The sequence below is a fragment of the Pelodiscus sinensis genome, chromosome 8 (assembly GCF_052426305.1).
Source record: "Pelodiscus sinensis isolate ZL-2025 chromosome 8, ASM5242630v1, whole genome shotgun sequence".
NCBI lineage: Eukaryota > Metazoa > Chordata > Testudines > Trionychidae > Pelodiscus > Pelodiscus sinensis.
Window position 1 is genome coordinate 25,733,112 of NC_143059.1, and position 25,154 is coordinate 25,758,265.

The window sequence follows — 25,154 nt, forward strand, 5'->3', positions numbered from 1 at the left end:
CTTCCCCCCCCAGGCACAGACTTCAAATCCAACAGTCAGGCATCAGTCCATATTAAATCTTTGACCACATGGACATAATGTTAACAACACAGAAAGAATTCAGGAACTTATGTCTAAAAAGCACATGTCATCTGCTGTAAATATCCAAAACCTTGGCAATTTGTACACATGTGGAATTTATTTTTATTTGGTAAGGAAAAATCTTGAGATCTGATAACTATCCACCATGCTATAATTTTTCTCTCCAAACAGACACATCCAAGTTCCTCGTGAGGCTCCTGAGTATACTCTAGATTTATGTGCTGGCTTGTTCTGTATTAATTCTCTAGAGAAATACCTGTAGGGAATGTTCACAATATATTATGTTCCTTTTCTTCAAAATGAAAACTTAAAAAAAAAATACATTTTGAGGTTCCATTTGCTTTGTGAATGGGATTATGCTTTTAATTTTACAGAGGTGAAGTCTCATTTTTTCTGCAATTTTTAAGTGTATAAGATTGCTGAATTCCTGTTTGTGGCTTGTTTTGAACCCTATTTGTTCATAGAGGCAGAATAGCAAATTTTAAAAAAATCCACTCTTAAAATGTTGCAGAAAAAAGGTCAATTGTTGTTAATATTGTATCAACATAATTCTTCTGGGTGGAGTTATAGTAAATTGACAGAGAGTATTTCACTATGATACCCTATCCTACCGAGATTATTTTTTGATAACTAGCTTTAAGAGCACTATGAACTCTGTTGTTATACAGGGCATCCCTACTATAAGTAACCCTGGTATACATCTGTTCCACACTAAAGTCGTTGACGCTTGTAGGAACTTATGCGTTATAAGTCCTCCCATTCCCTGCTCTTCAGTCGCAGAAAAAAAAAAACAATTTATACAAATGGAAGTCAGTCATGGGAAAAAAATTCCCCACTTTAACTTGTTTCACTATAAATCCAAGTTTTTTCAAACATATCTTAGACTTATAGGCTATGTCTAGACTGCTAAGAAAAGTCGGAAAAAGACGCAAATTGCGAACCACAATTTGCGTATCTTTTTCCACTTTTCTTTTGAAAGAGGCTTTTCTAAAATTTGTCCCATCTACATGGGGCCAAATTTTGGAAAAACCTCCTCTTTTGAAACATCCCTTTTCCCTCTTACAATGAGGATTACAGAGATGGTGAAAGAAATTGTTTGGAAAAAGCAGACGTGTTCCATGGATATGGCATAGCTTTTCCGGGATAATCTCGGAATACCTCTACTGTCTAGAGATAGCCAAAGCGAGGATGGCCTGTATACATCACTGAATACCAGATTGTTTAGTTTTAAATTGCGCGTTCACTTTATGCTCTACATTAAAAAAAGTGTATTGTGTTGTGAATTATCATTAGAGGTACTGTGGTGAACAAAGTCATTGATTGCCAATGTTTAAAGAGATAAGGTGGGTGTGTTAATATTATTACCACAATCTGTAATCCACTAATCACCATTTTTTGTCCAATGACTACAAGGATGTTAACAGGCCACTTCATCTGGAATTGCCCACTTAGAGTATGTGCTAAGTATTTATGCTAATCTTGTATTTAGCTGTGACATATCAGTACCATTACCAGTCCTGAAGAAGGGCTCCGTGTAGCTTTCAGCTTATCTTTCGCTCTTCAACAGAAATTGGTCCACTGAAAGATATTGCTTCACATAGCTTGTCACGCTCATATCCTATGCCCTAGCAGCTCTAAATGTAACTATCTCACAATCATTAAATACTGACAGTGAAATCCTGACCCTACTGAAGTCAAGAGATGTTTGTTATTGGGTCATATTTTTACCCATAATATTTGTATACAAGCAGTCCCCGGGTTACGTACAAGATAGGGACTGTAGGTTTGTTCTTAAGTTGAATCTGTATGTAAGTCAGAACCGCGGCTGAATCTGGATGCCAGTTCTGACTTACATACAGATTCAACTTAAGAAACCCAGGCGTCCCCAAGTCAGCTGCTGCTGAAACTGATCAGCGGCTGATTCCAGGAAGCCTGGGGTAGAGCAACTCTGCCCCGGGCTTCCTGTAGTCAGCAGCTGGTCAGTTTCAGCAGCGGCTGACTTGGGGACGCCTGGGGCAGAGCAGCTGGGGTGCTGCTGGGTTTCTCCAGTAGCGCGGCTCCTCGGCACTACTAGAGCAACCCAGCAGCACCCCAGCTGCTCTGCCCCAGGCGTCCTGATTCAGCCGCTGCTGAAACTGACCAGCGGCTGAATCAGGACGCCTGGGGCAGAGCAGCTGGGGTGCTGCCGGGTTGGTCCGGAACGGCGCTGCGGGACCAACCCGGCAGCCCCCAGCTGCTCTACCCCAGGGATAGGCAAGAAAAGCCTGGTCTGCTGGGGGGGGGGCATTAGCTGCACCCCCCCCAGCAGACCAGGGAGATGGGGGTGGCGGAACCGCCCAAGTCCTCCACGGCTTTGCTCTGTCTCCTTGGTCTGCTGACCAGGGAGACGCGGAGCAAAGCCACAGAGCACGCAGGCAGCGGGACAGTCCAGGCGCGCCGCGGCTGTCCCACTGCTGGTGTGCTCCGAGGCTTTGCTCCCCGTCTCCCTGCAGACCAGGGAGATGGAGAGCAAAGCTGCAGAGCACACCCGCAGCAGGACAGCCCAAGCACGCCCGGGCTGTCCCACTGCGGGCATGCTCCAAGGCTTTGCTCCCCATCTCCCTGGTCTGCTGGTCAGATGAGGGAGTCGGGGAGCAAAGCCACGGAGCACGCCCGCAGCGGGACAGCCCAAGCGCCTGGGCTGTCCCGCTGCGGGCATGCTCCGCGGCTTTGCTTCCGGTCTCCCTGGTCTGCTGGGGGGGTCCATCAAAGCCGCTGGACCTCCCCAGCAGACCAGGGACACCAGAGAAAAGCCGCCGCCTGGGCGGCTTTGCTCGTTTGCCCGGGAGCAAAGCCGCCCAGGCGGCGGCTTTGCTCGGGTGTCCCTGGGCTGCTGGGGGGGTCCAGCGGCTTTGCTGGACCCCCCCAGCAGACCAGGGAGACCAGGAGAAGCTTTTCTTGCCCCGGAGGACACGGGTGGCGACCCGCCGCCCGTGAGTTCCGGGGCGAGAAAAGCCCCGTTCGTAAGTGCGGATCCGACATAAGTCGGATCCGTGTAAGTCGGGGACTGCCTGTACATTTTTTACCTGCAGGGTGCATAATACCTCCAGCTCACATATGGGAGACTTCATTAGGAGTTAAAGTGCCTTCCAGAGAGTACTCTGTACCACACAAATTCAGGCTCTTCATCATGTTTTATGTCATGAAGAACTGTAAAACCATCTTTGGGTTATTCGCCTTCTTGGTTTTGAACCATTATGAGCCACGTTTTCAAGCTTTATTAGCTCTCATGGGTGTGGACATACTTTGTGTGTGTGTCTCTGTGTGAAAGCTGACTCTGGAAAAGAGAACTTTAAGAAAAAACTCCACATATCTCAGGACTCATAAAAGTTGACAACATTGCATTAATTGATCATAACGGCATCCCTCCAAGCTAAGTTTTATTTTCCCATTTTAGAAATAGAGAAACTGAGTGTGATAAATTAAAGACACAAGGTAGGCGAGTTCCATTTGGACAGAAGTTGATGCAACAAAAGCAGATTATCACTTCACCTCACCTTGTCTCACTAATATCAAGGGGATGACACTGCTACAACAACATGACAAATTAAGTGGTTTCTGCTAAAAGTAGTCAGATTCAGTCTTTGGCTTACAATTCAGGAGGAGCGCAGTTGCTCCTCATGATACAAATACTGTAAAACTTTCTTAAGAAATAATTGTGAAACACTTGTAGAAAAACTACAATTTAAAGGGGATGGGGGTAACATAGCTTATGTTACCGGAGGTTTTCGTTTATTGATATAATACTTTGTCAGAATAAATTTGGCCACCATTTCTAAAATGACCTTTATCAATTTAAGAATAATTTTGTTAAGGGGAACTTTCAATCCCTCAGACCCACAAAATAAGGCTTTTTTTCATTCAGATAAGATCCTTTGGGGAGAGGGCTAATTTTCATTTACACTAAGTATACAAATGACCTTCATGTGAATTAGAATCAGGACCATTGTCTTTTCTGTCAGTAGGAAAAATCAGCTATTCATGCCTGACAAGGCATAATTCTGCTTTTTCCTGAGGATCACTTTTCATTACAAGATCTAACTGCCTTTCTCTAAGCCTAAATTTTGATTAGACTCATACCAAATTCTGTCTTGGAAAATAATTATAAAGAAACAGTGAGTTGAAATGGTTGATTAGTGGGCTAAATTCTGAAAACCTGTGCAGCCAAATTTCTTCCTGGACTTCTCAGTTACCATGTCCAATGGTTAAGCAAAAACGAAAACAAAACAAAACAAAACAAAAAAGAGTAGCAGTAGCAGTAGTACATGTGCTACTTGTTCTATGGAGAAATGTGATGCCTGATTTTGCAATGAGGCACAAACAGCTTCCTCTTTTTTATGCATATATTTACATTCACAAACAATTCTCAAGAACTGTCACCTGCATCTGCAGGTGGTAGATTATAACAAAGGGGAACTACTTTATGAAAAACAGACCCTTGAGAACTAAAACAGCACAACAGAATGTATCATTTTATGTAAACCCCTTCCTTGCTGCTTCTGTCAGAAGATGTTAGCTTGCCAAAGGGAGAGTGCCAAATCTTCTGGGTAAATGCAGGGCCTAAACACATGCCTCAGTATGTGACAGTGCAGGATAAATAAGTAAGTATCAGACTACAGTTTCACAACTGAGCTCTCCTATTGGCATAATAGTATCATTGACTAAGTACTAAGACCCTCCAGTGTGCACTACCAGTAAAACCTCCAGTAATTAAACTCCCCAGCTTTCCCCCTTTAAATTACAGTTTTCTTATGCAAGTTCAGCACACACAAATTGGAATAATCTAATAAACTATCAGCACAATCTGACCTTTTTGCCTCTTATAGATAGCTGCTTCTTTATGGGGCTTTCCCAGACAGAGTGGCTACGTCTACACTGGCCCCTTTTCCGGAAGGGGCATGTTAATTTCAGCTATCGTAATAGGGAAATGCGCGGGGGATTTAAATATCCCCCGCGGCATTTAAATAAAAATGTCCGCCGCTTTTTTCCGGCTTTTAGAAAAGCCGGAAAAGAGCGTCTACACTGGCCCCGATCCTCCGGAAAAAGCGCCCTTTTCCGGAGGATCTTATTCCTACTTCAAAGGGCACTTTTTCCGGAGGATCGGGGCCAGTGTAGACGCTCTTTTCCGGCTTTTCTAAAAGCCGGAAAAAAGCGGCGGACATTTTTATTTAAATGCCGCGGGGGATATTTAAATCCCCCGCGCATTTCCCTATTACGATAGCTGAAATTAACATGCCCCTTCCGGAAAAGGGGCCAGTGTAGACGTAGCCAGTATGTCTACACTACAACGTTAATTCGAACTAATTTAGTTCGAATTAGTTAATTCAAAAAATAAATTAGACCAGAGGATCAGATTAAGAGACCTAAGAAATATTTTCCACCCCAATTATCTGATGCTGTGATACTGAAAGTGTGTGGACATTTTAAAACAACCACCACCCCGTCCCCCCTCAAAAAAAGCAAAACAAAAGAAGGACTCAGTACTCCTGCAATCATTCCTCTGTTTCTGTATTTCTAATAGTTAAAAAAAAAACCAGCTACGGAGCTACATTTGGTCTCCCAGACTTCATTATGTGGTGATAGCAGGTATAGATGGAACAAATAAAAAACTCTACCTCTTAGTGCCACAAATAGACCAGAACACCCAAAGGTTAATTTCATGCATTATGATATAATTGCAAAAACTTTCTCTTCTTGAAGCCAGTACTGCAAAATGACAACTTGAGCAGTATGAGCCAATCAATACTTCTGGCAATACAATACCTATAGAATACCTACACATAGTATTATAGATAATATGCTAAAATAAATGCAACTCCTTATTACTGGGGACTACTAACACCTGCCTGTTATTTTCAGTGTGGCATGAGGATTGTGTTGCAGCTAATGAGGTATTATTCAGTCAGTGTATCTTGCAGACATTCTCAGGTGGGAATCAGGCTTATCATATGCTGCTGGAAAATGTGCAAAAAGTAATAAAACTAGATTTAGGGAATACAAAGCATTCCCTCTGTCCTGCTCCATGCTACAAACTAAAGGCTTGGTAAATTTCTGCAAAATTTTGTTACCTGTAGGTGGCCAAAATGTTGACAATATTTTGGATCTTGGTTTAAAACATTTTGCTATTTTCCCAAGGGTGTAAATGAAGGCCTAACTATCGACCCAGTCAGGATATTTTATGAAATAAAAGAAATCAGAATTGAAGAGCATGAAAGAACATTATAATCTGTTTTTCTATCAAAGACATAATTGTGGTCTCTGAGTAATGAAAGGTGCTGCAGATAGAGAAAAGCAGTGAGAAATAACAGAAGATGTCCACGTAAGGGAGACCACTGAGAAACGACATTTGTTTAAAATTGGTCTCAAGACAAGACACTGTAAATCCAGGACCTCAGGAAAAAGAAATGGCAGTTGCAGTGTCCCTAAACTTCCAGAAATGCCCTCAGCCAATCCTGTCAATTAAACCTATAGTGGCACTATAGTAGGTGTTTCAGTGTTATTATACATATGAATCTTGAAAACACAGTGTTATATCTGCGCTGGTCCCAGGATATTAGAGAGACAACTGAATTTTGTCCAATAAAAGCTATTAACTCACCTCATGTCTCTCTCAAGGTAGGCTGACACAGGCCTGGTTTATACTACAAAGTTAGGTCATCATAAGCCACCTTGAATCAATCTAGTAGTGCATTTGTCTCCACTTAAATTTTTCTCACACCAATTTAAGTGCCGTGTTATTGTGGAAGCAGTAAATAATGATGAGGATAGGTGAGTCATTCAGATCAAGTGGGTGCAAGCAAACCTTATAAACTGAATATGAACCATACGTTCATGATATAGCTAAATGTAAATGTGTACATCTAGAAACAAAGGGCATAGGCCATTCTAACTCTACCCTGGGAAAGAGTGACTCTTTCCCAGTCAACCTGTAGAACTCCTTGCCACAGGATGCTGTGAAGGCTAGGACTATAACAGAGTTTATAGAGAAGTTAGATTAATTCACGGAGGTTGGGTCCATGCAGTGCTATTAGCCAGGGGGTAGGAATGGTGTCCCTGGCCTTTGTTTGTGGAAGACTGGAGATGGATGGCATGAGACAAATCGCTTGGTCATTGTCTTCGGTCCATCCCCTACGGGGGTAGCTGGTGTTGGCCGCTGTCGGCAGACAGGCTACTGGGCTAGATGGACCTTTGGTTTGACCCAATATGGCCATTCTTATGTTCTTATGTTCTAAGCTCAGCTCAGGGATCAGGGTCGGGGGTCTCACTGGACCAACTTGATTTTCATGCAAACCTGTTCCTAGGTTCATATGTGGCCTTTGGTGGCCAGGCTGGCATCTATCCTGCCCTAGACGGCCGCATTCCTGTGCCTAGTGCGGAGGTCATGGACGTTAGAGGCCTCCCCCCAAACCTCGATGAGGTCCATGATCTCCGCACTAGATCAGGCGGGCGCCCTCCTCTTGCGGCCCCAGGCAGGCTCCTGGGAGCCTCCAGCCTGGTCCTGGGAATAGGCGGAGGGCTGGGTGGCAGCGGGTGGCTGGCTCATGCCGTGCCAGGTGCAGGGTCTGCTGGCTGGGTGCTGGAAGGCTTGTAATGGCACGAGCACTGTAGCCAGACTGTGTCCTTTTAAGGGCTCCAGGGCCAGGAGGGGGGCAGAAGAGTTTCCCTGGTTTTGGCCAGAGTGGCCACCAGAGCAACCTGGTAAGGGCTAGCCTCCAACTAGTTCGAATTAAGTGGCTACACAGCCCTTAATTTGAACTAGTTAATTCGAACTAGGCGTTAGTCCTCGTAGAATGAGGTTTACCTCATTCGAATTAAGCGCTCCGCTAGTTGGATTTCAATTTGAACTATCGGTTTGCATGTGTAGCCCCTATGAAAGTTAATTTCAACTAATGGCTGTTAGTTAGAATTAACTTTGTAGTGTAGACATACCCAAAGAGAGATAGCATTGTTATCTAATTTTCATTCTGCTGTAGCATTCTACTAGGTGGGGCAGGAGCATGAAGAGCAGTTTGTTTATGTACACAAGCCTCCTGAGAGGTCCCAATGAAACTTTCAAGAAGACGCTTTACCATCCACCCCAAAAAGTTTCTGCCGATGGCAGCCTTCTAGTGTCAGTTAGTGATGAGTTTGGCAGGCAGGTTTTTCCTCCAGCTCGACGTTATTTTGAAATAAAGGCTTGTCATGTAGGCATGCACTATGTTATTTATAACACTGCAGTGTAGATGTACCCCATGGGATTTGGACATTAAAAATGATTTAATTTGGAATATACACAGATACCACAATGATGGGCAGCAGTATAAAACATTTAGATAGAAGGACCAATCCACTAGATTGGGAAAGAAATAGGAAGATAGGGCCATGGCTCCAGAGCTACACAGCAGAGACTATGTCAACCAGCAGGCTGAAGTGGCCCTTTACTTCTTTTATAGTTTTCATTGCAGGGCATAGACATGCAGAGGATTTATATAGTAGTGGTCCCACTGTCCCCACCCATCCTACCTTTGGCCTCTATTACAGCCCAAATACAATTTGGGCATTCCCATTACTGAAAGCAAGAGGGGAGCTGGGTTTTGTATGCGGCAGAGGGTTGTTCTACCTGGCATGTTTCTCCACTCAGATATTTGGCCTCCACCTTGTACTGTACAACCCCAGCAATTCTAATGCCAGGAGGCCCACTTACAAGGCAGGATTATCGTCATTTAAAAAAAAAATTGCCATTGAAAAAATAAGTACAGTAGCTCCACCATTTTTGACCAGTCATTGATTTGATCTCCCTCTCAATCTATTAACAGCCCTGATGCTTTAGGGCCTTCCTCATCGGACATACTTCAAGTTCTCATGTTCCCCTCAAAATGAAATGAGTCCCTGCAGTCACTTTTAAACACTGGATCCAAAGAGTCTTAAATTATACATACACTGGAACTACTCAGATAAGACAGCAAATTGGATTTAGTGTCACACTTTTACTTGAAAACCTAGCTAAGCACACCCTGTTCCCAACGCTCTCTCTGCCCCCAACAATATATAATTGGGGAGGATATAGCACTGGAGAAAATGATTAAGTTTTAAGTTTACACACCACATTTGTTGAATCCGGGGCATTTTTGTACTTTCATGCTCTCACAATAGAAAGACTACCTATGATCATTATTAACTACAGATAGATATATCATCCCTTGGGATCAAATCAGAAGCCCCCTGAAGAAAATGGAAGTGGGTTTTGGATCTGGAATTTATATTGTCAATTTCTCAGGCAGAGGCTGCCTTTCTTTGGTTTTGCATACAGAGCCTAACACATCTTCAATGAACAAAATACTACATGAGCATTTGCAGAGATGTAATCCTTTAGTAGAATAGGAGCCAGGATCTCACTGCCCTTGGCCTGACTCGGCAAAGCAAGTAGATAGATGCCCTAGTGGCTAAATCGAGATTTATGCATATAATTAAGTGCTTTGGTGAACCAAAGCTTCTGGGATGTAATACAGCTGCATTCAAATTCCTAGGAATAGGATTGAACCTGTTTTCTTTTCTCTTGGATTCATTATCACAGAATCATAGAACCATAGAGCTGGAAGAGACCTCAGAAGGTCATCAAGTCCAGCTGCCTGCTCTAGGCAGGATCAATCCCAACTAAATCAACCTGGCTAGGGCTTTGTCAAGCCGAGACTTAAACACCTCTAGGGATGGAGACTCCACTACTTCCCTAGGTAACTCATTCCAGTGCTTCACTACCCTCCTAGTGAAATAGTTTTTCCTAATATCCAACCTGGACCTCTCCCAGCACAATTTGAGACCATTGCTCCTTGTTCTGCCATCTGCCACTAGTGAGAACAGCCTTTCTCCATCCTCTTTGGAACCTCCCTTCAGGAAGTTGAAGGCTGCTATCAAATCCCCCCTCACTCTTCGCTTCTGCAGACTAAACAGACCCAACTCCCTCAGCCTCTCCTCAAAGGTCATATGCTCCAGCTCCCTAATCATTTTGGTTGCCCTCCACTGGACCCTCTCCAATGTGTCCACATCCTTTTTGTAGTGGGGGGCCCAGAACTGGACACAATACTCCAGATGTGGCCTCACCAGAGCCGAATAAAGGGGAATAATGACATCTCTGGATCTGCTGGCAATGCTCCTCTTAATGCAACCTAATATGCCATTAGCCTTCTTGGCTACAAGGGCACACTGTTGACTCATATCCCTCTACTCATCCACTGTAACTCCCAGGTCCTTTTCTGCAGAACTACTACTTAGCTGGTTGGTCCCCAGCCTGTAACAATGCTTGGGATTCTTCCGCCCCAAGCGCAGGACTCTGCACTTGTCCTTGTTGAACCTCATCAGATTTCTTGTGGCCCAATCCTCTAATTTGTCTAAGTCACTCTGGACCCTATCTCTGCCCTCAAGCATATGTACCTCTCCCCCTAGCTTAGTGTCATCTGCAAACTTGCTGAGGGTGCAATCCATCCCCTCATCCAGGTCATTAATAAAGATATTGAACAAAACCGGTCCTGGAACCGAACCTTGGGGCACTCCGCTAGAAACTGACTGCCATCATAGAAGCTAATCAGATTGGTCAGGCACGACTTTCCCTTTGTGAATCCATGCTGACTATTCCTAATCACTTTCCTCTCTTCCAAGTGCCTCAAGTGCCATTAGTTAAGTTGAATTTGTTTTTAAAGTCATCGTTTTTGTTGTTTATTTTAGATCTTTCCTGATGCGAGCCGCCCAGTGCAATGATGAGTAGAGGAGACAAGACCAGACTTTTTTTTTTTTTTTGGTCTCTGCTAGTCTCTCATTGCAAGAACCTCACTAAAATTTCCCCATCAATTGCTTATGAGCCAGGAGCAAGAGCTCCCAAAACTTTTGCCAAAAAAATCAAAAAGTGAAAATGCATAGAAAGAAATCCATGGAATGAGAAAGTTGAAGCACTGTTTGAACAGTATTTCCACAAAACAGGTCTGACTTGCTAAATCAGTTTTATATCAGCGTCCTTCTATTAACGTTAACTTAGTTACCACAGAGGAGCGGATTGAAGACTCAAGCCACTTGCTATAGTTAAAGAAATCAGGCCTAATTTTCCACAGCCTTGCATTATCTGTGCTATTATCTAGCTATGCAATTTGCGTTCCTTTTGGATTCCATAGTGTCTTGTACTCACTTTGCTCGGGCATAAATGACAATATAAGATATAAACAAGTGGGGAATAAAATAAGGACCCGAGAAATATACGATTACATTTAACAAATGCTACAAATTCACTCCAAAATTTGAAATCTATAGTTGTACTTAGCACAGAAAATATCTTCTGGACTATTTTTACTTACAGCAGACATGATGAGCTCCCCCCCGAGATTTTGAATTTCTGCTTTAACTTGACTGCAGATTTTGAGCTGGTGAGAATACAGCTTGATCTGTTCCAGGTAAGCCAATACATCCTGTTTACATGATTGGTCAGGACACTACACATTAAAAAGAATAATGAATTAAAACACTTTCTACAAAATTCCTAATCACTTCAGTTTTCAATTCAGAGATCTGTCCTAAAATAACTCCCAAAATAACTATTTCAAAATAAGCTTATTCCTTTTCACAAGCAGGAGTTATTATTTCAAAATAACAAGTCCATTATTTTGAAATAACAGGTTTGGTAGTGTTATTTCAAAATAAGAGGAGTTATTTTAAAATAACTTATCAATGTAGACATGCCCTAACATAACATGCTAATGTCCAAACTAGTGTTTCAAATGTGCATTCAAAATTTAGACCTAGATTTTATCAAATTCATGTTCTCTTTAAGAATATAATTATTCTCTAGTGTAGTTTTAATCTTCACTGCGCTAAAGTTTGTTTATTTGCTAATATTGTAAACCTTTTAAAACCTTACAAACAAAGAGGTGCTCAGTGATCCCAAACATTACTGCTTTTACCCATTCTTAATTCAAGACTACTGGATTTGCCTTAACAACAGTTCTAACTGAGTAGCTTTCACTAGTGCATGAAATTACTATTTTATTTCAGCATCTAAGAGATTCTGCATTCATTTTTGCAATGTTGCTTACCATTTAAAGTGCAAACTATATGGATGACTAACAAGGGAAACCCACATTAATAGATGGTTAAAGAGACTCTAGATTATGAGCTCTATCCAGATGCCACTCAAGTCAATGACAAAATTCCCATTGACATCAGCAGAAAGAGGAGTAGGTGATAGTTTTGAACAAAACATATCTCATGGGAAAGTCTCTCTTTTTTATGGTGATGCTCATACTGTCCATGAAATCTCTTTACTCGCTCATGACTTCAGAGGAATGATGGAGAATTCTTTGAGAGACATTGCTGTCTGATGAACAACCTGGTCATGTAGTACCAGGTTCTCATTTACACTAAGCTATTCAGTGCTATAGCAGTGTTAAGCAGTCTTTAAAAAGGATATTCAATACTTACCCTGCCACAGCAGTATGAAGTAGACTTACATAAATGTCAATTTAGTCTTTGAGAGATTTGATTATAGCCTTTTTACTGTAGATAAGTTGAAAATATAGTCTGTTTCCTTTGATGGACCATTGTGTCAACACGAGTGTACTTTTTAAAAGACCAGTTGCAGTAGAATAGTGATAGAAAGTTGCAGTAGGATTGACCAATTGCAGTAGGATTGACCTTTTGCTGTTCATGGCTGGAGCATCATTCCATTAGGCTTACTGTTAGAATCTATACATAGTGTCAATATGACTAGATCATAAGGCTCATCCAAGTTTCTGCTGTTGTAGAGAATTTACTCCCATGTTGTCTTGCAACATGAGGCATGTTATACCCAATGATCTGTTGATGTAAAATCCTCAATAAATAACTCTAAGAAGGAGTATCAGACTTAATTCATGAGATATCTTGGGGTATAACCTGTGGTCCTTTGAAAGTCACTGGTACTTTTCCCATTGACTTCAGTGTGGTTAGGAGTCAATCCACAGGATTATAGGCCAGAATTCAAAATTCTATTGATGAATTTGAAAGACTGAGTGTTTGAGATTTAGAAACAGAAAGTCAGCAACAATCACAAATTAAAAAAGAGAGCTCCTGATTTGTAAACCTGAGAGTTTCAGGACTTCCTCGTAGAGCTGAAAAAGAATTGTTACTCCTTTTTGGCCTCAACACACTTTGTAATGAATGAGTTTAATACCACTATCACAGTACAGTATAGGCAGCTGGTATAAACATTGTTTATTTCTGTAATTGCAGTTCAATAAAATCTGCCCTTCTAGTCATAAACAGCTGTAAGCATCAAAACTAACAGTATGGAAATGAAATATGTCGACTGGAACCATCTATTCATTCCTCAGTTTTTTTGTAAAATGACCTGTGATATTTGTTTCCATTTGGGCAGATCCCAGAGAAAAGCATATAGGATTTTAGTGTAAATTCTCATTGAAATAGCAGTAAAATTGATCATATAAGTCTTTGGTGCAAAGGTAATGGTAATAAAATTCAGTGTGGCTGTGTCTACACTGGACCACTTATTCCGGAAAATCAGCCGCTTTTCCGGAATAAGCTGCAAGCTGTCTACACTGGCCCTTGAATTTCCGGAAAAGCAACGATGCTCTACTGTACAAAATCAGCCGCTATTCCAGAAAAACTATTCTGCTCCCGCTTGGGCATAAGTCCTTATTCTGGAACACTGTTCCGGAAAAGGGCCAATGTAGACAGCCCAGTAGTCTTTTCCAGAAAAAAGCCCCAATCGTGAAAATGGCAATCGGGGCTCTTTTCCGGAAAAGTGTGTCTACATTGGCCACAGACGCTTTTCCAGAAAAAGGGCTTTTCTGGAAAAGCAGCCTGCCAATGTAGACGCTCCTTTTCCGATAAAACTGAAAACGGAATAGTATTCCGTTTTAAGCATTTCCGGAAATTCATGCCAGTGTAGACACAGCCCTTATGTTTAGATAAGAAGAACAGTGAGGTAGCAAATTTGAAAATGGCACCACATTATTAGATTAGATCAAATTAGAGACTATTGGAAACTCCAGAGAAGTATAACATAGCTAGGATAATAGGTAGCATGAGGTCAGTGTTGCCTGATACACATTTGAAGGAATTATGTTCGAACTAGCAGAGTAATGTAGGCATACCGCACTTACAAATGAAGCCCGGGATCTGAATTTCCCGGGCTTCATTTGCATAAGCGGGGAGCTGCCATTTTTAAAACCCCGCTGGTTCGAACCCCGTGCAGCGCGGCTACACGGGGCTCGAACTAGGTAGTTTGGACTAGGCTTCCTAGTGGAACAAGGTGTACCAGTAGTTCGAACTACCTAGTTCGAGCCCCTTGTAGCCGCGCTGCACGGGGTTCGAACCAGCGGGGTTTTAAAAATGGCGGCTCCCCGCTTATGCAAATGAAGCCCGGGAAATTCAGATCCCAGGCTTCATTTGCAAGTGCGGTATGCCTACATTACCCCGCTAGTTCGAACTAGCGGGGTAGTGTAGACATACCCTGAATTAGTGATATGTACTACCAGCTTCTAAAGTAACTGAAATCACTCTGAAAAAAAGGCCTGGGTTTCACTGTGGATTACTCAGTGGAAAGTTCTGCTAAGTGTGCTGTGGAGGTAAAACAGTGTTAGGACATTTAATAGGTTAGAAAATACAACTGATACTATTATCATGCCATTATATTATTTGTTAAGATTTCACTGTGAGTGTTCTGCTTAGTTTTGCTTGCCCCATCTGAAAACAATATATCAAAAATAGAAAGGCTCTAGAGATAGGCTAGAAGCACAGAAAACTTCCATAAAAGGAGAGATTGGAAACATTTGGTCTGTTCAGTAAGAAGATGAATAGTTATGGGGTAGGCTAGGGATGTGCATAATAAAGACTGTCACAGAGAAGGTCATTAACATGTTCTTATAATAGAATTAAAAATGAAGTAGCCAGTGACACTAAGGCAACACATTCAAAAGTGACAAAAATATTTTCCATTACTCAAAGCTGCAGAACTCATTATTAAATGGTAGGATTGAGCCAAGAGCTGAATGGCATTCAAAAAAGGATGAGACATTTATACAGTAATTCCTTATTTAACATTATAAATATGTTTCAGAAAATGATCGTGTCAGGTGAAAACGTGTTATGCGGGGTCAATTATCCCATTGAAAATAATGGAAAAGGTGGGGGGTTGCATTTCAAGCGGTGGTGTCTGTTGGGACCGGGACATAAGGTTGGGGGAGAAAGAGGACTGGGTTACAGCAGAGTGGGGAGGTGTTTGGCTCTGGGGAAGGGAAGGGGAGGAGAGGAGAGGGGGATTGGATTGGGAGTATGACCCTGTGATAGGTCTGCCGGGGAACAGCGCGGCAAGCAGTGAACCCTCCGCTGCTTTGCAGGGAGGCAGGGGAAGCCCCACGCAGCTGCAGGTGATGGGCCAGCTGGGGAAACCCAGCCGCTGGCCTGCAAGCGGGGATGGAGGAGAGGAGGCAAGGCATCCAGCGAGGGGGAGTCAGTGGGGAACAGCACGGTGAGTGGCAAACCCTCCGCTGCTTTGCAAGGAGGTGGGGGAAGCCCCGCACAGCTGCTGGCAATGGGCCGGCTGGGGAAATCGTATTATTCCAGGGATGGTCGTGTAATTCAAAAAATGTTCCCTACAAAAAAATCATGCTATTGTGAAAATGTGTTAAGTGGGCACATGTTAAATGAGGAATTACTGTATAGGTAATCTATGTTACGCTACTCATGATAAAATAATACAAGGAATATAAGCTCTAGTGCTCAGGGATTTATTAGCCAATTATTAACAGATAGAAAGAATCTTTCCTTTTGGGCAGGTTAGTCCATTGGGGATTTCCTACACATTCCTTTGAAGCATTGGATACCAGTCACACTTGCATACCAGATCAATGGTCTGTTCTAGTATGAGAATTATTGTGTTCCTAGCATTTATCATCCCAGAGACTGACTGAGATTTACCAATTTAATTTCTCACATTGAAAAATAAATTTCAGTCAGATATAGTGTCAAATTACAAAGGGTGTGATTAAAGAGACAAGAGAAAGAGTGCTATGTAGCTTCAAAGAATGTGTCTCTCACCAACAGAAGTTCAGTACAAGATATTACCTCACCTCCCACTTATCTCGCTAATATCCTGAGACCAACATGGTTACACAGCACTGCAAAAAAGGGAGGGAGGAAAGGGGTGATTCTGCCATCACTGGGATCCTAAATTCAATCGGAAAATTGGGAGGCTTTGGAGGAAGTTTAAAGAAATAATATCGATTGTAATATCCTCAAATGCTTTGATAAGCAATGCAATGGCTGTGAATTCAGGGAAACCTACTTTGAAAATAAAGGTGAAAAAGTATTGCCATTAGCCACTGGCAGAACTGTAGCACAAAAGATCAATACATGTTACACTGCAGGCAACTTTGACCATAAGTTTATTGGCTTTTGATTTCATCACTTTACCAAAGAAATAAATGTCATTTTCTTAGCACTTGAACTGAGCGTAGTGATGATTAATATCATGTAGCACGATAGTAATTTTCAGTATGTTCTCAGTACATATATAAAGTTTTTAAATATTCAATTAATGCAACAGTTGGCATTTAGCACTTCTGATTGGCACTTACTTTTCAGATAATCACTTTAAAGATCTGTTAATCTTTCTTTTAGGACAACTATTTTATATGGGAAGCATTTGTAACTGGATAGCTTAGCTTTTAATATAATATTTTATCTTATTTCTTTGATTTCCAGAGTACAACAATTATTTACATCTGAATTTTATATAGTATTGTTGGCATTGTCAATGATGACTTTAATCAATAGCACAGTCAATATAAAGAAATGTATTAACTAATGTATGTTGTCACATGTCTTTCAAGTCACAAATTAGACCAGTGATTTAGAGCAATCTTGTTATAACTATGGGCATAGGAAATTATTTTGAAATTACTAAAATCTACATCATAACTCTCAATTTAACGAAACTGAAATAGCGTGTCCCCACTACAGGGAGGCATCAAAATTAGTTGGAATTATTCCAAAATAGTGCACCCACATTGATGGGAGCTTCCATCGGACTTAGAGCCTGAGGAAGCACTCTGGGAAGGGTACCAGGTGGGTGGATATTTCTGGTAGCTGCTTGGTCAGACTAACTGTGACATGTGCTTTCAGGGACTCCTCTCTATAGCTGAGTCTAACATGCCACTCCTCTACTGTCTCCTCCCTCGCAGGATTCAAAAGATATGCAGTTTGCTTTGGTTGCCCTTGCGGGTGCCACAGCATTCAAAACATGGGGCCAGAGCTGCTGCAAAGCATGCCCATTAGGCTTCTTGTCCCACTCCAGCTAGGGCAGCTCCCCACAGCTTCCTTCCCCACCAGCCAGGACAGCTCCCAGCACCACTCCCCATGCCCCACAAACACTTCATGAAGGGCAGCTCCATCCCCCCTCCCCCAGTGTTTCCCATACCCCAGTGCAGGACAGCTCCCAGCACTCCTCAATACCCCAAGTAGGGCTGTTCTCAGTGCCCTCCCGTGCAGAGCAGGGACCACCAAACCCTCCTTCCAGTATCTGTAACAGGGTTTATTTATTGTAACATTCCCTGTTTACAGCAGCATCTGACTGCTCAGTGGGAGTGACTATGTCTGTGGCCCATGGCTTAAGTGTGGAATGGAGGCTAGGCCTTGTCAGAAGCACAGGGAGTCTGGCCAGTGGATCCAGGCAGGCTGGCAAGATCCAGCCTGTGGGTACCTAGATGGCGAACTCCAGTGGTCCTGCTGTACTCTCCGGCTGGTGTGAATGGATGGCACATGCATACAGCACGAGGTGAGGGTGGAACAGAGGGAACATGGCCACAGCAGCAGTGGGTTCTTTGTGGGCAAGATGGCATCCAGGTGTGCTTTTGCCCCCCCACCGCACCCCCTTCGCTAGGCCAACCTGAATGTACATCCATAAAGCAGTGAGCAAGTGACCAAGGAGCTTGCGAACAGGTGAATGCTAACAGGACGTTTAGAGAGCGAGTTCTCCAGGTAAAGGAGAAACAAATACAGGACTCTTGAGGGAAGTGGCTGTCTACAGTGTGTGTTGTGTTTGGGGCTTTCTTGTTGTATTCTGAGCTTGTGTTGGTGAGTGAGGTTTTTTTTCTTTCTCTTTTTCCCACTTCCCTTTTCCCCTTCTCCTCCCCTTCATGGAGTGTGTGCTGTGACTAGCAGGTAGAAACTGTTGGCTTATAATGAAAGTTTGAATTGTAGAAGCCTCTGCTGATTGGCTGGGCCTTAGTAGGGGGAGTGACTTTCAGGCAGTCCAGGACCTTATAAAGCAGTGAGCAAGCAACCAAGGAGCTTGCGAACAGGTGAGTGCTAACAGGGAGTTTAGAGAGGGAGTTGGAAAGGGCAGAGGGAAGGGGGCAAGGTTCTCTTGCCTTTCTTTTTCCAGGACAGCAGGTATGGATGGTGATAGGTCTGCTGCTGTTACCTGCACAGCATGTGCCATGATTGTCTTCCTCCCGGAAGAAAGAAGGGATTTCATCTGCACTAAGTACAAGCTGGTCGCCATTTTGGAAGAAAAAATTAGAGGATTGGAGGCCCAAGTCATGTTCTCGTCCATACTCCCTGTTGAAGGGAAAGGACTGGGAAGGGATCATCGAATCGAGGAAGTAAATGTGTGGTTGCACAGGTGGTGTTGGAAAGAGGGCTTTGGTTTCTTCGACCATGGGACTCTGTTCCAGGCACAAGGATTCTTAGGAAGAGATGGGATCCATCTAACAAAGAGAGGAAGGAGCATCTTCGCAGGCAGGCTTGCAAACCTAATGAGGAGGGCTTTAAACTAGGTCCGTTGGTGGATGGTGACCAAAACCCTGAGGGAAGTGGGAAAATTGGATACTGGGAAGAAATGCAAAGAGGAACAAGCAAGAAAGGAGGACCCCTGATTCGAATGGAGAAGATAGGGTGATCAACTGGTTAGCTGAGGTGTTTGTACAATAACGCGAGAAGCCTGGGCAACAAACAGGAAGAATTAGAGGCCCTGGCCCAGTCCAAGAAATATGATTTAATTGGGATAACAGAGACTTGGTGGGATGACTCGCATGACTGGAGTGCTGTCATGGAAGGGTATAGACTGTTCAGGAAGAACAGGCAGGGGAGAAAAGGGTTGCACTATATGTAAGAGAGCACTATGATTGCTCAGAACTCCAGTATATAGAGGGAGAAAAACCTGTTGAGAGTCTATGGGTTAAGTTTAGAGGTGCAAACAACAGCAGTGATGTTGTGGTTGGTGTCTACTACAGGCCACCGAATCAGGTGGATGAGGTAGATGAGGCTTTCTTCAGACAACTGAGAGAAGCTTCCAGATTGCAGGCCGAGGCTTTTGTGGGGGACTTTAATCACCCTGACATCTGTTGGGAGACCAATACAGCAGTAAACAGGCAATCCAGGAAGTTTTTGGAGAATGTTGGGAATAACTTCTTGGTACAAGTGCTGAAGGATCCGACCACGGGCTGTGCGCAGTTTGACCTTCTGCTCACAAACAGGGAGGAACTAACGGGGGAAGTAGGGGTGGTTGACAACATGGGAAGCAGTGACCATGAGATGGTAGACTTCAGGATCCTGACCAAAGGAAGAAAAGAGAGTAGTAAAATACACACCTTGGACTTTAGAAAAATAGATTTTGATTCCCTCAGAGACCTGATGGGCAGAATCCCCTGGGATGCTAACATGAAGGGGAAAGGAGTCCAGAAGAGCTGGAAGTATTTTAAAGAAGCCTTATTGAAGGCGCAGAGGGAAACCATCCCGATGCGTAGCAAGAGAGGCAAACATGGTAGGAGACCGGATTGGCTTACAGGGGAAATCCTTGGTGAACTTAATCACAAAAAAGGAAGCTTACAAAAAGTGGAAACTTGGACAAATGACCAGGGAGGGGTATAAATGCATAGCTCGGGAGTGCCGGGGGGTTATCAGGAAGGCGAAAGCGCAATTAGAATTGTGACTGGCAAAAGATGTGAAAGATAACAAGAAAGGTTTCTAAAGGCATGTTAACAAGAAGAAGGTGATCAGAGAGAGTGTGGGGTCCCTATTGGATGAAGGAGGTAACCTAGTGACAGCTGATGTGGGGAAAGCTGAAGTACTCAATGTTTTCTTTTCCTCTGTATTCAAGGACAAGGTCGGCTCCCGGACTAATGCGCTAAGTGACACAAGATGGGATGAAGATGGACAGCCCTTAGTGGGTAAAGAACAGGTTAGGAACTATTTAGAAAAGCTAAACATCCACAAATCCATGGGTCTGGACTTAATGTATCAGAGGGTACTGAGGGAGTTGGCAAATATCATTGAGAAGCCTTTGGCCATTATCTTTGAAAAGTCGTGGAGATCAGGAGAGATCCCGGATTATTGGAAAAAGGCAAATGTAGTGCCCATCTTCAAAAAAGGGAAGAAGGATGATCCAGGGAACTATAGGCTGGTCAGTCTTACCTCGGTTCCTGGAAAAATCATGGAAGGGATCTTTAAAGAATCCATTTTGAAGCACTTGGAAGAGAGGAAAGTGATCAGGAATAGTCAGCATGGATTCACAAAGGGCAAGTCGTGCCTGACCAATCTGATTAGCTTCTATGATGAGGTAACTGGCTCTGTGGACATGGTAAAGTCAGTGGATGAGATATACCTTGGCTTTAGCAAAGCTTTTGATACGGTCTCCCACAATATTCTTGCCAGCAAGTTAAGGAAATGTGGATTGGATAAATGGATGGTAAGATGGCTAGAAAGCTGGCTAGAAGGCCAAGCCCAGCAGAAGCGATCAACTGCTCGGTGTCAGGAAGGTGGTCGGTTTAATATCTTTATTATTGACCTGGATGAAGAGGTCCTAGAACCGAACCTTGGGGCACTCTGCACAAAAGCGCGTCTATTCTGGGCACGGATGCTTTTGCATAAAAGCACTTTTTGCGCAAAAGCATCCATGCCAATCTAGACGCTCTTTTGCGGAAATACTTTTAACGGAAAAACTTTTCCGTTAAAAGTATTTCCACAAAATCATGCCAGTCTAGATGCAGCCAGATTATATTAGATATTGCTGTTTGTTTTGTCAACACAACTGGCTTCCACAATGCCTGCTCTGATTGCTCTGCTCAGTGTTTTGATCTCTGCTGCCCTGCAGGCATTCACCTTTGTAGAGCTGAAGAATGAAATCGCCCTTTTAATTAATGATATCTAACAATGTGACATTATGTAACCTCATGAATTGCGGCCCAATTTTTATGAAAGGGATTTAGATTAACTTGTTAGTTACCTAACAAGTTAATTATCTATCAGAGATGATGTAGATAGTGTTTGGTGTTTGGTCCTGCTGTGAGGGCAGGAGACTGGACTTGATAACCTCTCAACATCACTTCCAGTTCTAGTGTTCTGTGATTCTATGATTATTTACCTGTTATGAATTACCTTTTTACATATACTGTAAGTGAAACCCCATTTCAAATTCTGTATTGCCTTAACTCTTAAAAACAAGTGGTCCTATAGCACTTTAGAGACTAACATAAATATAGATAGTATCATGAGCTTTCGTAGGCACTGCCCACTTCTTCAGATGATGAGTGGAGCAAAAGGCACACCACTCATCATCTGAAGAAGTGGATTGTGCCCATGAAAGCTCATGATACTATATATTTTGTTAGTCTCTAAGGACATGTTTACACTAGGAAATTATTTTGAAATAACTTTATTTCAAAATAATAACTCCCGAAATAGCTGTTTCAAAATAGCATGTCCACATTACAAGGAAGCATCAAAATAGTGCAGAATTATTTCAAAATAGCATGTCCACACTAATTGGAGCCTGCATCACATTTAAAGCCTCCAGAAGTGCTCCAGGGAGGGCACCAGGAGAGCGGACACTTACAATAGCTGCTTGCTGAGGTGAGCTGAGACACATGCTTAAAAGGGCTCCTCTCTATGGCCGCATCTCACCTGCCACTTCTCCATTTCCTCCCCCGTCATGGGACACCAAACTCACGCCATGTGCCCTTGAGAATGCCACAGCACTGACATAGATCCAGCTGCTCATAGAAGCAGCAGGTGTGTGGTGTCACCTCAGAGCAGGAATTTCACTCCCTGGACTTTGTGTACGCCTGCCGGACTTCTTTAATTTTCATCTGGACCTGATCCAAGGTCCTGGTGTGCCCTTTCTCCACCAGCCACAGATGTTGGCATTCCATCTCTTGTTGGTCTCCTCTCACCAGTCCTCTGTGAGATCTAGGATCTCTGCACCAGTACAGGCCAGTGCCCTCTTTTGCCCCTGACCAGGGGCATCAGAGGGTGCTGCAGGCATGCAAGTAGCCGAGGGTGGCACAGAGGGAGCTCTGGGTTCACTCATGGCTCCAATGCAGGTTGCTGTGTGGCACGTGGCTAGCAGGGCTCTCCTGATGCCACAAGCCCTTTCCCTTCTGCCTGTAGCTTTAAACTCTTCAGGAGAAGGAGAGTATAGGAGTTGTCAGGTGTGTGGCCAGAGCGGCCATAAGTGCAGCTGTGAGAAGCCTTTGGAAGCCAATTATTTTGAAATAGCAGCAGGTGAGCATCCACACTCAAGCTAGTTCAAAATAACAATTTCAAAATAAGTGACAAGTAGGAGTTATTGTTTCAAAATAACAAATCAGCATGTTATTTAAAACTAGCAGGCTTGGTAGCGCGGACACTCTTTCTGCTTGTAATTTTGAAAAAAGGGTGTGCCCTTTCTCCACCTGGTGTAGACCAGGGCCATGGTGCTAAAGGATCACTTGTTTTTTTTAAGTTTTTTAAAGATATAGACTAACACAGATACCCCTCTGCGCCTTAACTCTTGTTAGCTCTCTCTCTCTCTGTGTAATCTTATTTAAAGATGTGGATAAGCATGTGTGTGTGTGTGTGTGTGTGTGTGCGTGCGCACAATGGGATCAGTCCCCAAAGCCAGCCTCTCTGGGTTACCAGCTGCCAGCACCACCTTGATGGCGAAAGAACAATGCAGGTGAGCCCTGCGAAAGAACCCACCCAAGAAAGAGAGACAAAGCCCCATGAAGAATAGAAGATCCATGTCACATCTGCCACAAACTGATGACTCCTGGTCACACAGTGTCCTGGGACAATGGGACAAGACAGGATCTATAGAAAGATGGGTGAAAAACTATAGAATTGGATCTTTCTGGTCTACAATTACTCTCAGTGTCACACCCTCCCCTTTCAAAGTTTCAGGGCATATCTGACTGCGGAATGTGCTGCTCTGTTTGGGGAACAAAGAGCAAATCTCCAGAGTGCTCCTGTTCTGCCCTGCCGTAGGAACGGGTAGCTAGACTGCTGCTGCAGGGGGAAGGAGACAGACTGCTTGGCTACTTTGACACAGCTGCTCAAGATGCCACTCCCAACAGCTGAGGAGGCTGTGGGAGAACTGAGAGGGAAGCCAAGACATGAAGGGATCTACTCTGCGTTCCCACAACACTGCACTGTGAGCTACATACCCACTGTGCATTGCATACACTTTTGTCAATGGTGCCCCCGGTGTGGACATGATCTGTGGACAGAGGGAGCAAGTGTGAACCCCTCTGGCAATATTTGTTTGGTCAGCTTTTGGATGTTGACTTAAGTATTGTCAACAAAACTTCATCTTGTAGACATAACCTTATATGCTTTATTATGCAGCCAAAGCATTTCGTTCTGTTTAATTTAATAACAGGTTTCACTTAGGTTTACAGAACCAACATACACATTCAGGAATGGATTAAGGCAGGATCTATAACATGTGGAACCAAAAATCCATGGAAGATGTGGTCCATGCCAGAGAGTGAGGGAGAGAGACTACAAAAGGAGAGCCAGCATGTCATGAATACTTTTGTAAAGCAATCTTTTAGTTTGCTGAAGATACTTTGGATGGATTGAATTTAGGGCAGATTTAAACAACATACCATGACACTAAACCTAACATGACATACCTGGTTGGCAATCTGTCGTACTAGCACATCCATCCTGGATCCAGACTCTGAAATCATTTTTGCTGCATAAATCACATGAGATGTATTTTTCAATGGGCCTTTTCCCCTTAAATGAAAAAAGTAGAGAAATGTAGTATCCATGAAAAATAAGGACGGAAATTTTTTTTAAATAAAACAACTCATTCAGAATTAAAATAAAATCTTATTAGAGGTTCAATCAATATGATTTACTTTGTATCCCAAAGTCCTGCATATCATGGCTTCAGCATTAGAATAGTGCCATACACACAATATTACTACTTCTTGATCAGTCAAAACACGAAGCACCAGAAAAATCACATAAACAAAAACATCCAAACTAAAACCTTGATTATATGAGATTGCAAGCCCAAAAAGATAAAATTACTTTCAAATAAGCATACAAAAGGTGCATGGGTTTATCCAAACCTCAGAATAGGAGATGAGTAAATACATCAAAAAATTGGTGACAGTTTTCTCAGTTAAAAATTGAATTTGCCTTTCCTGTATTCAAATCACTTGTGCATTCACTTTCCATGAGTATTCTAGTGAGTTTAGTGGAAGGATTGTAGAAGCACTGAATTTTAGGAAATTTTTTAAACTGTAAATGTGCTCTGAAAACTTAATTCCACTAATAATGATTATTCAATAAGGGGACAGAAACAATATCATGAGAAATATGCTCCATTGAAAAACTCACCAAAAACAGCTCAAATGTCAGCTATCAAGTGCTTTTGGTACTTCAAAAATTATCTACAGATTGACAGGTAGACTCATAGATGATTTGAAGAACAATTTCAAATTTGAGATCTTTAAGATGTATGCTAGCAATTTTGAAACAAACTGCATTTTTTGCTGCTCTTATTATAGTTGTGCCTATGCACACCAGAACCCCGAGATATGATGTACAGAACAAATACAAAACAAAATGGCAGTTGTACACATTATTTATTAATGACCTGAATAGTGGGATGGATTGCAGCCTCAGCAAGTTCACAGATGACATTAAGCTATGGGGAGAAATAGATAGAGGGATAGGGTCCAGAGTGACCTGGACAAATTGGAGGTTCAACAAGGACGAATGCAGAGTCAACAGTGTGCCCT

General features: G+C 42.9%; 1 protein-coding gene across 5 annotated transcripts in view; it reads right to left on the reverse strand.

Annotated features, from left to right (window-relative positions):
* CTNNA3 (catenin alpha 3) overlaps positions 1-25,154 on the reverse strand; it is a 1,028,503-nt gene that overhangs the window by 12,670 nt on the left and 990,679 nt on the right. For all 5 annotated transcript variants that reach the window (XM_089780114.1, XM_089780115.1, XM_089780112.1 and 2 more), the window contains 2 exons: positions 24,033-24,138; positions 11,439-11,573 (listed from right to left, as the gene is read on the reverse strand). In XM_089780114.1, coding sequence (XP_089636240.1) covers positions 11,439-11,573; positions 24,033-24,138 — 241 coding nt within the window. The remainder of the gene's footprint in view (positions 1-11,438; positions 11,574-24,032; positions 24,139-25,154) is intronic.